General features: G+C 40.7%; 1 protein-coding gene across 1 annotated transcript in view; it reads left to right on the forward strand.

The window, feature by feature from the left end:
- The first annotated feature begins 3,705 nt into the window (after nt 1–3,705).
- Nucleotides 3,706–15,707, forward strand: part of CFAP44 (cilia and flagella associated protein 44) — a 33,147-nt gene continuing 21,145 nt past the window's right edge. The window contains exons 1-12 of the mRNA XM_033146562.1: nt 3,706–3,850; nt 5,612–5,828; nt 7,353–7,467; nt 8,211–8,375; nt 9,994–10,149; nt 10,802–10,849; nt 11,712–11,811; nt 12,020–12,114; nt 12,665–12,874; nt 13,967–14,077; nt 14,623–14,775; nt 15,269–15,496. Of these exons, the coding sequence (XP_033002453.1) occupies nt 3,823–3,850; nt 5,612–5,828; nt 7,353–7,467; nt 8,211–8,375; nt 9,994–10,149; nt 10,802–10,849; nt 11,712–11,811; nt 12,020–12,114; nt 12,665–12,874; nt 13,967–14,077; nt 14,623–14,775; nt 15,269–15,496 (1,626 nt within the window). The 5' untranslated portion in view covers nt 3,706–3,822. The remainder of the gene's footprint in view (nt 3,851–5,611; nt 5,829–7,352; nt 7,468–8,210; nt 8,376–9,993; nt 10,150–10,801; nt 10,850–11,711; nt 11,812–12,019; nt 12,115–12,664; nt 12,875–13,966; nt 14,078–14,622; nt 14,776–15,268; nt 15,497–15,707) is intronic.

Here is a 15,707-nt window from a genome sequence, read left to right on the forward strand (position 1 = left end):
TGTACAGCAGCGTATATTATTATATTAGAGTAATCGGAAGGGGGAGGGGAGAAAAACGAGCAAGCTGCTCATCGATGTTACTTCTTACTATGCTGCTGCTGCTGCGCAGGCGCTCTGAGCCTAAGCAGGTTTTGAACTCAACTTCCCAGGGATCTTGGCGCGCCTTTCATTCGGTTGCTTAGCAACCGGCGTACACCTGCCATGGAGCCGGAGGGGGAGCAGGAGGCGAAAGACGCAAAAGGTACCCCCATTCCCGCCCCTCTCCATTTCCCGCCTTCAGCCATTGCCCATACTTGCCACCAAGGGGTAACCCTCGGAACTACCCCTTGCTCTCAGTAACGTTGGCAACACTCCACTAGCATGATGGCACACTTTAAAGAAACAGTCGGGAAATACCGGTACAGTACCTTTATGGGGCGAAACTGAAGCGTCACGAAGTCGTGCGCGAGCTTTCGGGGTCACCAGGATTCTTCAAACTGGATGCCAAAGGGAGTGGGGAGCGCGGCGGAGGGGGTACCATACTGCAATTTCAACATACCGCTTCTTCCCCCCCACGTTTTTGCAAACCATCATCCAGGTTGAAGAAGCGTTCTGGTGAATTTACAGGAAGGCTTGCTCACCGCTTTCTGGTTTCAATCCATTATTGCCAGCAGCTGTTAGCTTTCGAATTTCCTCTAATGTAGAAAACGCTGCTGCTTGAAGCAGTTCTGTTCTTGTTTTAGAAAACTTTCAAATATTCTTCCCCTCTACAGGCTGTAAGGTAAGAAAATGCAGTAGTCGACGACAGAAGGAGAAACCAGGATAGGTGTCCCCAATAACATACATTTTATTTTATTTTAAATTTTATTTATGCTTTTCAAGTTTACGCATTTCACTAATTTTACAATCATTTTAACATTTCAAACCTTGACTTCCTTCCCCCTCTTTCTGTTGTTCCTTTAATTTATTTTTAATATCTTCTGCATATCCAAATTAACTTAATTTGCTTATTTATTCATCTACTTTAAATATATACTCCTATAAAACTGCAGTAACATAAAAACTGCTGCGACAGATGAAGCAAGCATGGCATGATTCTGCCAACTTGCATGAGAAATTTAAATTTCAGTTTCCCCCAATACTTCCAATTGGAAGATCCACCATACTTTATGATTTTGCTTTGCAGGCCAGAATGAACATTCAGAAGAAGGAAAGGGGTCACCTTCAGAGGAACAGAAGGAAAAAGCAAAGAAGGTAGCTGATGGTAAGTATTGCTTGCACATTCAAATTATGATAGACAAGAATGTGTAGTGATTTCTGTGTTTGGGAGAGAAACATCTCCAGGAGGTTGTTCTGTAATTTTACTGTTCAATGTTTAGGTGTTAAAGGACAAAAATCAATAGTTTAAATCTGTCCTTATATTGTATCCTTATTTAGAATCAGCCCTGGGTTTACTGCTAAGGCATAACCTGTTATATTCTCAGTTTCCATTAATACTGCTGTCCAGAAATACCTTCTTATTGGGCATGACCAGGATATATGCAGTATGTTAATTATCTATTCATTTATCTAATTTAAAATTATACTTTTCTTCTTTTAGGAACTTCCTCCAAAAAGCAGTTTATATTCTCCATGTCCGAAACCTAGCAGCTGCTTGAGTATAGCAGCTCAGCTGGTATAGCATTTGGTTTCACAGTGTGGCACATTTTATGGGCAGCCCCTATTGGGAGTTTGTTTTGTCACTGCTTTAGCACTTACCTGCGTTAGCATTCACTGTATCTTGTAATGTAATGTATTCCGCTCCACGATACAGATGGCTGTTCTGATATCAGTTAATTATTTGATTTTAGGGAAACAGGGAAAACATTATAGCATATGTATTTAAATAAAGTAGAGTGGAAATTAACATAATTTTCTGTGTGCAGAAAAGACCCCATCTTCCGCAATCCAGGAAGAAGAAAAGCTATATGACGATGAAGAAGGTAGTGAAGGCTATAGCGATGAAGGCAAGTATTGCTATCAATCTTTGGGTTTGACAGAGCATTCTTACTGCCTCCATGTTGATGGATGGGGTAGGATTAGGATGGCGCCTAGTTGCCTTCTCACCAGCCTCCGTTGGCAAAGGGAAGTGTTGATGGTGATGACAGGTTTTTCCATGGAGTCCCAAGCTTTCCCCTAGCAAGTGGAAAGCTGCTGGTGCCAGTTCTCCCACTGGTGGGAGCCAGCGGTGAGTCTGAAATGGGGCATTTTGGTTTTTGGGCAGGGGGCTTGAAGGCCTTAGATTCACTGAGTCCACAGCTCTGAGGACCCTGATCCATGAGCTCCTCAGTTGTGTCAGCCCACAGCTAGCATAGCTGAAAGAGAGAGAGAGAGAGAGAGAGAGAGAGAATTGACACACTCCCCATGCCTTCTACTATGGCCAGTGTGAGTGATCAGATGCAGCGGTGATCAGATTAAATATAGAACTAACTTTTGGAATTTGAGCAGGCTAGGATTCATGGTTGCAAGATACTGCTAACAGGAGGGCTCAACCTCTGTGTTTGAAAATTGAGCACAATGGCTGTGCTAGCTCTGAGTTTATTTATTTATTTAATGTCCTGTCCTTCAGCCCAAAGGTGAAAATCGTCACTTTATAATTGGACACAAAGGCCAATTCTCTGTCTGAAAAATATATGCCTTTCTTCTTATTTTCAGCCTTTGTGGACTGAAAAGTGGTGTGGGTGGGTGTGCATGTATAAAATTATTGTTGATGTTTTTGAAATCCAGAAGAGGAAGAGGATGTGGAGCCAGTAGTACTTGAAAAGCCTCCAGAACCTGTGAAGAAGAAGAAAGTAAAGGTGGAGAAGAAAATCTCTGAAAACTTCTACTATAACTATGAGGAGTTGTGTGCACTCCCATTTGTGACTCCAGATTCTGGCATTCCACTTGACATGCTCAGTCTCATGTATCCACTTTTGCTAATAAATTAATAAATGGTAGGATTTTAATTATTTGGGAAATGAAGGGAGAAATAAAAGCTGCAGAGGAATTCCTGGGCTAGCCAATGCAAAAAAACGACCTGGCACTGCTGGGGGGGGAACAAGACCCTCTTCAGATGACCATACTGTAAGATCTGGGCTACCTCCATTTAAACTCAGGTGTAAATATGAGAATAAATCATATTTCTTAAAGCTATGACAGCCTCTACTACATTTTCAGTTCTCCAAAGGAGCACAGACCCTGGTTGAGGGCCAAGACCTATGGAATCCCCTGAATTGCTTGGCAGGGGTTGGGGTGGCCTGTAACAATATAATAAGGCCATACTAGTGAGAAATTGTACATCCTCCCCAGTATTTCCCAACAGATTGGCAAAATAACAAAGCCTGCACTATTGCTGTGGTTTGTTCTCTCAGTTATGTTTTGCCTTTTGCCTTTTCTTTAATAGAAAACATTTGGAAATTGCACAGTACTTGAGGGCTGCAGGGACCTACATTGGCAATATGGTTAAGCCAGAAATTTTAAAAAGGATGGGTGGGCTACATTTTTTCTATAGCTTCAGCTCTTTTCTCTCATTTATATAAAAAGCCCCTATTGTGTTCCCAATACAATTACAATACAGTGCATTGTACTTTTCAGGCGACCTCTGGGTTTTTATTGGTGGTAGTGTTATTACATGGTCAAAATAAACCTCGGTGATGGCATTCCTTTTCCTTAGTGAGTGTTCTTCAGTCACTCTTTTGGCTATGACTGCACTAGACGGGCAAACATTCAGATGTTGGATAGTAACACTCTCCTCTACATAGCTGGCAACCAACTCGTACTGCTGAATCTGCTAATGAAATCTCAGAAATATCTCCGAAGCACATGCGGTGGAGGGATTGGAGTAATCACGGTATGGCATTTTTGTTTTATCTTGTAAAGTATTTTGCTTGAGATCTTCTTTGGTAGCAAAATAAACAGGGCTCTTGGATTATGAGAATCTCTCATTCAATCTGAGAAATATTTTGGCTGGTTCTTCACACATTAGGTAGTGCATTTGGCTGTTGCCCTTATCTAAGGCTTGAGTTAATTTTGTACTATGTATGAGATAAATATTTTATAATAGCAGCATACCTACTAGGCTGTCCTATTGATATTCATTCCTTTTAGACCACTGCTAGTTTCAAATGTTATGCAGGCAGTAACAAGGTATCTTGGATTAGAGAAAAGCTCTAACAAAGTAGACAGTTTTCCCCCAAGCTATTGCCACTCTATCTCTCTGTTCTTAGACTTCGAAAGACTTGCAGTCCTGGTGGAACACTGTATGGGGGCAGAGGATATGCTGCCATTTTCCAGAGGGGTAGCTGCAACCATATTTCTTTCAGGCAGTGCCTCCAGATGATGGTGAACTACAACTGCAATCAGCCTCAGCTAACATGGCCAGTGGTGAAAGATGGCAGTTGTAGTCAAACAGTATCTGGAGGCCACTGCATTGGCTATCCTGGATTGAAATGTGGGATAGAAGTCAAATGAACTAAATCAGCAAATCATTACTTCACTGGATAAATGCAGAGTGAAAAAGGTCTTTCCTTCTACTAGGTACATCCTAATAAAACCTACTTTGCAGTAGGAGAAAAAGGATGGAAGCCAAACATGATTATCTATGAATACCCTTCCTTAAGGCCATACAGAGTATTACGAGGTAGGTTAAAACATAAGCCGTCTCACAATTTCAGATTCATGCAGAATAGTCACAGAAATAGAAGCAATTTTCTGTTTGATATTTCTTGTATGAATACACAGAGATTTGTAAGTAGTCACTCTCTTTCTTTTAAATATGTGCAAGTGATTAAGAAGAATTGGAATTATTATTTGCAGAGTCATATGCCATGTTCCCTTTTTCTGTGTTCATGTTTGAGAAAAAGCAATGGATGCATGGCTAAATGGCCAAGTATTGAAAGAAGGATGATAACGGAATTCAATTCTTCATTACTGGGTTTATTTTTTATTAGTTGGCTATCACTCTGGAACCTAAATGCAGTTCAATAGCTTTTCTTTTTCTAATATATTTTGAGTTGAATTTTTTAAATAAAAAAATAAAGCTGACAAATCAGTTCAGTGGTATCTTTTACATTGATGTGATTTCAGTATCCTGGCAATGTGGGGAAAAGGAAAGGCTTATGATGCACACACACTACAATACACACACACACCAAAAAACCACAGATACTAGTAAACACACATACACACGTGTATATACTAGTATCTGGGACTCAGAGACATAATTTCTACAAGAGCTGAATGCTCTAGGGTTTTCTCTCTCTTCATACAGACTGTCTTCATCAGGCTTCCTCAATCTCGGCCCTCCAGATGTTTTGAGACTAAAATTCCCACCATCCCTGGCCACTGGTTCTGCTAGCTAGGGATCACGGGAGTTGTAGGCCAAAAACATTTGGAGGGCCGAGGTTGAGGAAGCCTGGTCTTCATTGTTCTCTATTTTATGGTTGCTTTGTACTGTTTAAACTTATTTAAAATATAAGTACGGTAATCTGTTTCATACTTACTTTAAAAAAATTAAGTTACAGTATGTGCTAGTTGATTGGCTAGCACATTGGTATGTTTCCCTGAACATTTATATTGCTTTAAGAAACCTGTTATATGACCTTATTTCCAGGTGGAACTGAAGAAGCATACGCATTTGCTGACTTTAATCGTTCGGGTACTTTGATCGCCACAGTTGGGAGCAGCCCTGACTATATGTTAACAGTTTGGGAGTGGAAGCAGGAAAAGATTGTATTGAGATCGAAAGCATTTTCCCAAGATGTTTTTAGAGTCACCTTTTCTCCAGAAAATGAAGAGCAACTCACCACATCTGGTTCAGGTCACATAAAGTAAGCCAGCAAGTAGCATAGTTTTACCTCAAGGAACTAGAATGCCACAGAGGCATACATGCATGCTGGCTAAAAGGAATATTTCATCGGTAAACGCATCACATTAGAAAGCTGTACCTAACTATACATGAAAATTTAATTATCTGTATTAAAACATTGCTGTTACGCAATGAAGGCCACATTTTATTTAGCTGCCCCAAAACGTTGCAAGTATGACGTGCATTTAATTTATATATTTATTTTAAATCAAGCTAGCCTTCTGCACTGGGTTGGCAGTGTCCTAATTTTTGTTTCATGTTGTAATATAGTTATAATCTTCAGACAATTGAAATGTCGTGAATATCTTCTGAAAACAGGAAAAGAAGCAACCATGTTGACTGGCTCCTTGTGAAATTGGCTGCCCTTGAGCGCAGCATCCTTTTCCTGGTGCTCGGTGATGCTGTTGCAGTGAGCTAGGAGCACTAGAAAGTGTAGTTTTGTCAGTACTCTTACACGGTGCTCCTCATGCCTGGCTTCCTGCTGTGGAAGCACTAGGTGGAAAGAAAGAGAGGCCTTACTCTTATCCTCTTTCCTGCTGCCAGAATTGAAGCAGCAGAACAGTAGGTGAGCACGCAGCAGATGACCACAAAATAAACTGAGCTGTTCCCCAATGTTAAGGGGGATAGCTTACCTAATTCTGTATCATTATAAGCAAAATGGGGTGGCTGGGCAATGGATGGCAACATCACAAATAAAATGTGCTCTGGACAATGCAAGAATTATCCTTCTCCTAACTAAAATAAACCAAAGTATATAAAGATATATGTCTGATTTAAAAACCGCTTAAATGCCCAGATAAAAAAATCCACTTATGTGAATAAATTACATATGTCGGAGTCCACCTGTACTATAGTTATAAGGCGCAGTCTATCATGCATTTGAGACTTCTTAATTTCCACCTATTTAAATTGAAGCTGCATAAATTTGCAATAGATTGTGCCTGTAATTCCCACAGACAAATTGATTTGGTTCACATATAACTCCAAACTGTGGTTTAGGGTTTACATGCATGAGCCTCGGTGTTTGTGTGCTCCCCTTTACCCTGCTCTCTGGCCATAATAGCAAGGAGGAGATTGCAAGCTTTCATGTTCATTTTCAACTAACCAGTTGCTCATTCCGTATGAATGAAGATAACTAGTTAGGCTTACAAGTGGTTTAGAAACAGTCCACCTTCAGACCATTCATTGTTTATAATCCTAGGTTGCGTCCCTGAATTGTAATTAGCACTAACCTCAGTTCAGTCAAAACAAGTAACAGCAGTGGTTAGTAGGAAACAGAAATGAGAGCTCCTCCTTGCATTTGTGCTGGAGGAGGAGAGGAAGGTGGGAGAGTATGCAATCCCATGGACCTCCTTATAGCACCTAAACTGTGGTTTGCTTCAAAATACAGCCAAATTAGTGCAAGTGAAAGGTTGATAACGGTCTGTTTGAAGACCAAAAGAACCCATTGAAAACACTAATAGAGATTTGATTTTTATGTGACCAGGTTTTGGAAGATGGCGCTTACTTTCACTGGTCTGAAACTACAAGGAGCACTGGGTAGGTTTGGAAAAACAGCATTGACAGACATTGAAGGATATGTGGAGCTGCCAGATGGGAAGGTGAGAAACATTTCTATCTTCTCAAACTTTTCTGTATGATAAAATGAGCTCCTTTCTTCTGTATTCACATTTGCCCTGACCCAAATTTACAGGACATTGCTGTGTGGAAAGGCATAGCCTATCTATCCAGTGTCTGCTGCTTCTAAAAATGATCAGTTTATTCTGTTTTTTAATGAAGTTTTTTTAAAAAAGCAGCTGGTAAACAGTGGATATGTTTTAAGAATTGGTGGGATATGTTCCCATAGACTGATATCGATCAATAGTTGCAGTAATTGAGATTTCTGAATTGTTTTTAAAGGTACATCCTTGTATAATGCAGTGCCCAGCCCTCTTACGGTTTGTGACAAACCACTTAGCTGTAAACAAAATAAACCAAAGATAAAGAGATAAAGAAATACTGTTGCAGCAGTTAGAAAGCAGCATATGGTTGGACATTATCATTGAAATTAACTTCCAAATCATTGCAAAAAATAAACAAACCTGGGATTTGTAGTTTACCCTTCACATAGCTACAATTCTCAGTACTGTACAGTTCCCAGGTTCTTTGAGATGTGTATGATGTGCCTGCAGCCTTGGTCTTACAAACATGCCTCATTTGCCATTTTCCTAGCAAATGTGTCTGTTGTCTGTAAAAACTTGGGGTGTAACTTACTTCAAACATAATGTGTCCTTCCCTGGATCCCTTTTCAGATATACATCAATATGATAGAATATTAATGCATTTTGTTTTGTCTGCATGAAAGGTACTTTCAGGGTCAGAATGGGGCAACTTGTTGCTCTGGGAAGGGGGCCTCATAAAAGTGGAACTTTGTCGACCTGGCCGTAAAAATTGCCACAACGGCCCAATTAATCAGTTGGTTCTGGATGAGGGAGAGGTGGTCACTGTTGGATCAGATGGATATATTAGGGTGAGTATTTTCTTAAGTCTTTTTTGAGGGGGTATGTGATTTCTTAAATATTAAGTGTATAAAGAAGAGATATATTGAGTGTACCCAGGATTATTCATGGGTTGATGGTACTGTTTACTCTTCTGCACTTTGTATCAAATTATTAACAGTGGGACGCGGGTGGCACTGTGATCTAAACCACTGAGCCTCTTGGGCTTGCCGATCGGAAGGTCGGTGGTTCGAATCCCCACGATGGAGTGAGCTCCCGTTGCTCTGTCCTAGCTCCTGCCAACCTAGTAGTTTGAAAGCATACCAGTGCAAGTAGATAAATAGGTACCACTGTGGCAGGAAGGTAAACAGCATTTCCATGTGCTCTGGCTTTCGCCACAGTGTTCCGTTGTGCCAGAAGCGGTTTAGTCATGCTGGCCACATGACCCGGAAAGCTGTCTGTGGACAAACACTGGATTTAACCATCCAGGGGTCCTTTACCTTTTTTTTTATTAACAGTGACCACTGGTTTTTACTAATAAGATTCCTGCTGGAATATTTCATTAACCTGGTGCTGAAACTGAATGAGATTTATTACAAGTGTGCTTGGGGTGGTTATTTCACAATCAGAGTACCTATACAAACAGGTAGTGGGTTAAGCTTGCCCTCCTGTGCCCAAAGACAGGAAGTGCAGACAGGTCTTTGCCCTTTAGACACCCCCTCCTTCTCAATCTATTTCCTGTCTTGGCCTAGAGCAGACTGACAAAGACCTGTTTTTGGGGAAAGAGGGCAGCATAACCCATCATGTAATGTGTTCAACACCTTTGAGAAACGCCATTCATATTAGAACATTGCTTCCTTTTTCATTTGCTAAGGCTTTCTTTCGAACTGCAACATATCTCATTTGATTGACAGTGTATTCTGTAGGCTAACATGTTCTTGACACATTAATGATGGTTTTACCCTTCTTGATGAATTCTGTGATGCCCCCCAGTTGGACCACATGATTGCTGTCAGAGAGGCAATAGCACAACAAAAGCGAGACAAAAAAACCCACCAGGGCAGTTGTGAAATAGGAAGTTGCAGGATGTGCACAGCTTGGAATTAAGCGGTTATGGCTACCCTAAAACTTTTGCAGGCACAAATAGCTTTGAAAGCGGGGTGACATATGACTACCCCAATAGTGACATGAGCACGCATAATAAAGAATGCACAGAGAAAAGAACCCAAATAGATGTGATGGTTAATGTGCCTGTTGTTTCTTGTGTAAATGCCAACTGTAGAGCCTGCACAGCCTCAGAAATATGGGGGGGGGGGATTTAACTATTTCCCTGCCACAGTCCTGACAAAAGTTGCCTCTCTGAAACTGCTTTCTGCATTTGAAGGGAAACATCAATTGACACCAGTGACATCAACTGAGGCTTCCCTTGAAATCCAGATAGCATCTTCAAGAGGCCATTTTTTGTAAGAAGCATTGTAGGGAGAGAAAGGTTTAAACTATCCCTTCCCATCAGTTGCATGTGAATGAAAAATCCTTTTGAACTACTCCTCCCCTTAGGTTTGCTCATACTAGCCAAATTTTCACATTTAATGCATTGGTACTGACATTTGGCAACAATAGATAATATTTTCTTTTCCAAACTCCATGAAGGTTTGGGATTTTGAAACAATAGATACAGCTGATATTGTGGATGACACTGGACTGCTGGAGGTGGAACACATTAATGAACTTTTAGTTGGCAAAAATGTAAATCTGAACTATATGGTGAAAATTCATGAACGTGGAGAACCATTTTGGTATGCTCAGGTAAGCATTGTTTTAGTCATCCTCTGTGGTATAAGGGTTGTGTTGTTGTTGTTTTTTAGGATGCACATTAGTCAATAGAGAATGTGTGCCCTGATTCAGTGGTGCACACAATCCTTTTTAATGTGTAGGATGTGACGATGTCATGGTAACATTTGAAGCTAAAGCAAAAAACCAGCCACCAAACTAGGAAAGTACCACTGTCAGATGAAATGAAAAATAAAAATGGAAGGAAGGAATAAAACTCCAGGGGCTTCAATGAATCTTATTCCAGACCTTGCAGCTTGGAGGAAGGGCAAGACTGAGTGTTCAGTTCTCACTTCCTTTCATACAGTTCCTGTTAACCCTAAGGGGGAACCTCCCATTGGCACCACTGGGATGTAAGAATAGTCACTACAGGGATGGGAATCTTGATTGTTGTTGGCAGGGAGAAAAAGCTAAGCCCCTCCTGCACCATTGTCCTACTCGTGCCTCCTTGTGCCTGCTGTGTATAATTTCAAAAAATTTTAAAACAGTGACATGGAACAAGTTAGTTGTTGATTTGCTTGGGAAAGTGCTGCTAAATTTCTCTGAATCCAAGCCAGTGTTTTTAGGAGAGGGGTGTAAATACTGTTTGAAGTAATAGCCAAAAGCTAAGTGTGTTTCCCCCCTCTAGGATGCCAATGGAGCCATCTGGAAGCTTGATTTGAGTTTCACAAATGTTGTAAGTTTTCCTTTCTGTTTTGTTCCACTGCTCCCCCCCCCCCCCAATCATTCCTCCACTGTAGTTATACCTGATAGTTAAATAGAAGCTAATATTTTATCTTTAAAAGATGTGCAGCTTCTGTAGTTTATTACTTAGAGAAAGATGGCCTCAGAAATGTCAGTATTAGTTGTTGGTGGTTCCAATGGTGCTGCTGCCTCAGTGGAAAGTACTCATGCAAGGTGAGGCACTCACTTTCCCTTCTTTTGTATTTATAGCCCCCCCCTGACATTACCCTGTTTCTGTGGATGTAATTTGGCTCCAATCCAAGCTTTGACTTCCCATTGGCTATTTTCAGGAAGAGAAAAACATAGCGGGAGATCCGGTCAGATCTTTCATGTCTTGTTAGCTTGGCCCTAAGCGTTCAACAAACAAGGTCTAAAAAAGGACAGATATAAGGCAACACTGATGCTTCCTCCTTGAAAATACAAAGTATACTGATTTAAAACTGGTGCTTTTTCCTGGGGGTACTCAAGGGTGTGCAGTACCAGCACCTTCCCCCCCTCAAATGTTAAAAGTGTGGCATTTACTGTAACAACTTCATGGTGAGCACCAGCAACTTTTTTTTCTAAAATGAAAAAGAGCACTGTTTAAAACCATTAACAAATATCAGTGTTTTTTGTCTTTGTTTATCTGATCTTCAATTTGTGCCCTAGATTGAAAACCAGGAACCCCAGTTTGAATGTCCAATGCATTTTAGAGATTAGATTTTCAGAGGGGCTTTAATGATATGTCCCTAGGTGACCTTGTTACACAAAACTTTCAAAATACTTTTACAAATAGGCCTCTGAAAAAAACTCATTTTATTTCTTTCCCCCTGTAGACTCATGATCCAGAATGCCTCTTTACTTTTCATGCAGGAAAGATAGAAGCCATGTGTGTTTCTCCAGTCACCTATATCATGGCGACCACTGGTCTTGACCGTAAGTACATACATCTTTTTCCTTCTGACTCTTCCCACACTCAGTTTTCAAGGTTAGAATTAGTTATCTTAAGTAGACATGTTTGGGGAATAATCAACAGATCACTTGTAATGGTGTTGTTTCTGTAAAATGTGTTGCTTAAATTTTAGAAAGCAACAGAGATCTAGCCTCCTTCTTATCCTGATCCCCTCTTAACCATCTAACGCAGGTTCAGTTCGTGTCTTTGATTTCATTGACAATGTGCAGTTGGCTGAGATGAGGTTTAAACAGGGAGGAACAGTAATGGTCTGGGCACCAAACGTGGTAAGTAGTGCAAGATAGAAAGAGGAAGTATATCGATGATAGTGCAAGACAGAATGGGGACATCCCTGGCTAGAGCCTAGCTGTTTTAATGTACAAATGGCTTATGGTTTCTTCTGCTCCTCTCCTAAAATGGAGCATAATGAGATTGAGAAGCAGGTTGTCTGGATTGTTCTTAATTCCTGTTCCTCTAGTTTCACAGACTGGTGTCCTCCAGATGTTTTGACCTGCAGAGGTCTGCTGGCTGGGGTGAATGCAAGTTGTAGTCCATAACATCTAAGGTTTTCAGTTTTGTTTTGATGGGTTTTCATATTTATTATTTGGCAAACATTTTATTTTTATGGATTTTGTTTTTTGCACCCCCTCCCGAGTTTTCCGGTGACAGTGAAAGAAAATAGTTTAGTATTGGTATTTGAGAAGAAAATGCCACTCACAACATGGTTTATTCTCCCTCTATACAAACAATTACATACTTCACATAGATTTATGAGACGATGTATAGGGCAGGGTTTAAATTAGCTCTTAATCGCAATGTTATTCTGTTTTCTTGAAGGTAAATCCCAAGAAAGGCATAATGGTTGTAGGTTTTCAAGATGGCGTTGTACGCGTTATTGAACTTTTCAATCCAAAGGGACTTCCTGTTGTGTCTGGACGGGACAAAGGAGCACCTGCAGCCTTGCGTCTGAAACAGGCGTTCAAACCTCATACTACTATTGTAACAGCTTTGGCCTATGAGCGTAATGGGGAATTGCTTGCCACAGGGGTATGTTTCAACCAAACCTAAAAACTGTTTTCTTTTGAATGTTAGTGGAAATTTACTGCTGCAAATGCTGAGATGTAGGTGATCAAACTGAACTTCAGATGGTTCGTTACCTAAGAATTATGGTCCAAGATATTTTTGAAATGAGAGATTTTTGCTGATCCATACAAGTTTCAGTGTATAATGAGTCAGTTCAGAGAATTATTCAGGAGATTTTTTGACACCTCTGCTTCTCACATCATCTTAGCTTCTTCTCTGCTCCTTTGAGGCCCAGCTCAGAGAGAACATTTGGCTGAGACTTTAAAAGAAAGGCTCGTTCCTTAAGGATTCATGGAAAGGTTTTAGATTTGATTTTGCTTGTTAAAATCATCAGTGTTGTGTTTTTGTATATGTTCTATGCTTTAACCCATATCTTCTTCTTCTTACGTAAGAATTGTTTGATTTTTAAAAGTTTTTAAAAGTCCTTTCTCTTAATTAAATTCATTACTGAGCTTACTGTGGGACTGAAGACTTAGATAATGCCTTACTAGAGCAGATAAGACCCTAACTGAAGTGTGCATGCACACGAAAGCTCATACCAAGAACAAACTTAGTTGGTCTCTAAGGTGCTACTTGAAAGAATTTTTTATTTTATTTTGTTTTGACTATGGCAGACCAACACGGCTACCCACCTGTAACTGAACCTCAAAAGTAAGTCACGCCAGACCAATCTTTTTTCTTTTTTTGATGGAATTACAATCTTGGTGGATCAGGGCAATGCTGCGGACATAGTTTATCTTGATTTCAGTAAGGCTTCTGACAAAGTCCTCCATGATATTCTCATGAGGAAGTTGGTAAAATGTGAGTTGAATGAGGTAACTGTTAGGTGAATTTGTAGCTGGTTGACTGACCAAACCTAACGAGTACTCATTAATTGTTCCTTGTCATCCTTGTAACACTAGGTGCAGCTGATGAAGTAGGCTTTTGTATATCAAGGTTGATGCTAAAACAGAGGGTTGGGTTGTGGTGGGACTCTGTTCTTTGCTGCAGCAGACTAGCATGGCTACTGTTGTGGAATGTGTGGCTTTATTCATTCTTCTGTCTTTTCCTTCTCAGAGTAACGATAAAACTGTGTTCTTCTTTAACGTTGAAGAGAAATATGAGCCAATTGGCTTCATATCTGTCCCAGGGCCCGTTCAGGCATTGCAGTGGTCTCCTCTTTCTCATGTGAGTAGCGGGTGTTTTTCATAGTATTTGCATCTCATGATTTATGTTGTAACACATTGCAATGCTGTGTTTATCCAATGTTGGTTATGTTGTCATCAGTAACACATTTAACACTCCCCTCCCATGAAGCATTTCTGGGGCAGGACAGGGACTGGGTCCAAGGTCCCTCTGTTCTTTGGGAATGCCCCAGTGATTCAACTCCCTTTCTATGCCAGCCTGGATCTGGGGTAACTAATCCCCATCCACACCCACCCCACTTTGGCAGCAATGGGTGAAATTTAGAGTATCTCAAAATGTGCATGAGAAATATACAATGCCCACTTTCTGCACCTCTCACTTTGGCCAACATGAGCCAGCAGGGAAGTGGTGGGTGATCTGCCGCTTCCATTCCCTCCTGTTTACAACTAAGTTTGTGTTTCATTTTGGCAACAGTTGTCCCTGAGCTGTGACCTATTTTTAAGAATGTAAGAATGTTTCACAATCACCGTCAAAACTCAGCAACATACACATGCCTGATACTTGTGTTTCATGTCCTCCTTCTGTAGCCTGAGAGCATGCTACTTATTTTATGCAAGAACGGCATTGTTGTCCAGGTTCCTGCTCCAGACCCTGGGAATTACAACGCAGCAACCACCTATAGGATAAAAGACTTGCCTACAGAATATTTTCGTTTCAGCAGCATAAAATCTCGGATTCTGGTAAAGCACCACATGCAAATAAGGAAATGCAATCCGTAGTCATTATAGAATACTGAAGTAAGAAATGCTGAACTCGTTAGTTATTGTGGTCCTGGATGTAAGACTGCAGCTAAGGACTTTGTAGCCCAGCAGAAATTATTTCCTAAAATATTAGGATCTGCACGTGTTGATTATGAATATGTCTGCCTCCAGGATGAGAGAGGCCTTGCCTCTGAATGCCAACCACTAAAGAACAATGGCAGGTGTGGGCTGTTGCCCTCACTTCCCAAACAGATAAAACTAAGCAACACACACACACACACACACACAAACAAACAAACAGAGGGGGGGGGGAGAGAGAGAGAGTTAGTGAATGAAGTCCTATCTGTGGACTTTGCAGACATTCCTGGTTGCCCATGGGAGAAGGATGCTGGACTAGATGGGCTTTTGGTGTGATCAACACAGTTGTTTTTTTTTTTTTTAATGCTCTTATTTTACTGGCTCTTTTAAAAAGCTTGAAGAGGAACTTGAACGCAGAGAAAAAGTGAGAATAGAGAAGGAGAAAGCAAAGCAGCAATGGATAAAGCAACAACTGAATGAGGGGAAAACAATGGAAGAAATTGAATTTCCAGAGGAAGAAGCTGTGGAAGAGGAACCACTGCCTGAAATCTACATCCCAGAGACTCCAAGCCCCATCCTGTGTGGGTTTTACTCTCGGCCAGGGAAATTTTGGTTGTCGTTGGTAAGCCAATCTTTTTCGCAGATAACAAAATGAGGAGAGTAGTTTCTCCCTTCTTTTATAGTATATTTAGAATGCAGCTAAAATCGCCAAAGGAGCTGGCTTTTCACATTGTACGTTTTCACCTCTGTCTCAGTTCTGTTTGAAAGAGGTTTGAGGGGTTTTTTTTTGTTTCACTTAGAGGGATGCTAAGCAATCTCTCAGGACTTCAGTA

The sequence above is a fragment of the Lacerta agilis genome, chromosome 4, assembly GCF_009819535.1.
Source record: "Lacerta agilis isolate rLacAgi1 chromosome 4, rLacAgi1.pri, whole genome shotgun sequence".
Lineage (NCBI taxonomy): Eukaryota > Metazoa > Chordata > Lepidosauria > Squamata > Lacertidae > Lacerta > Lacerta agilis.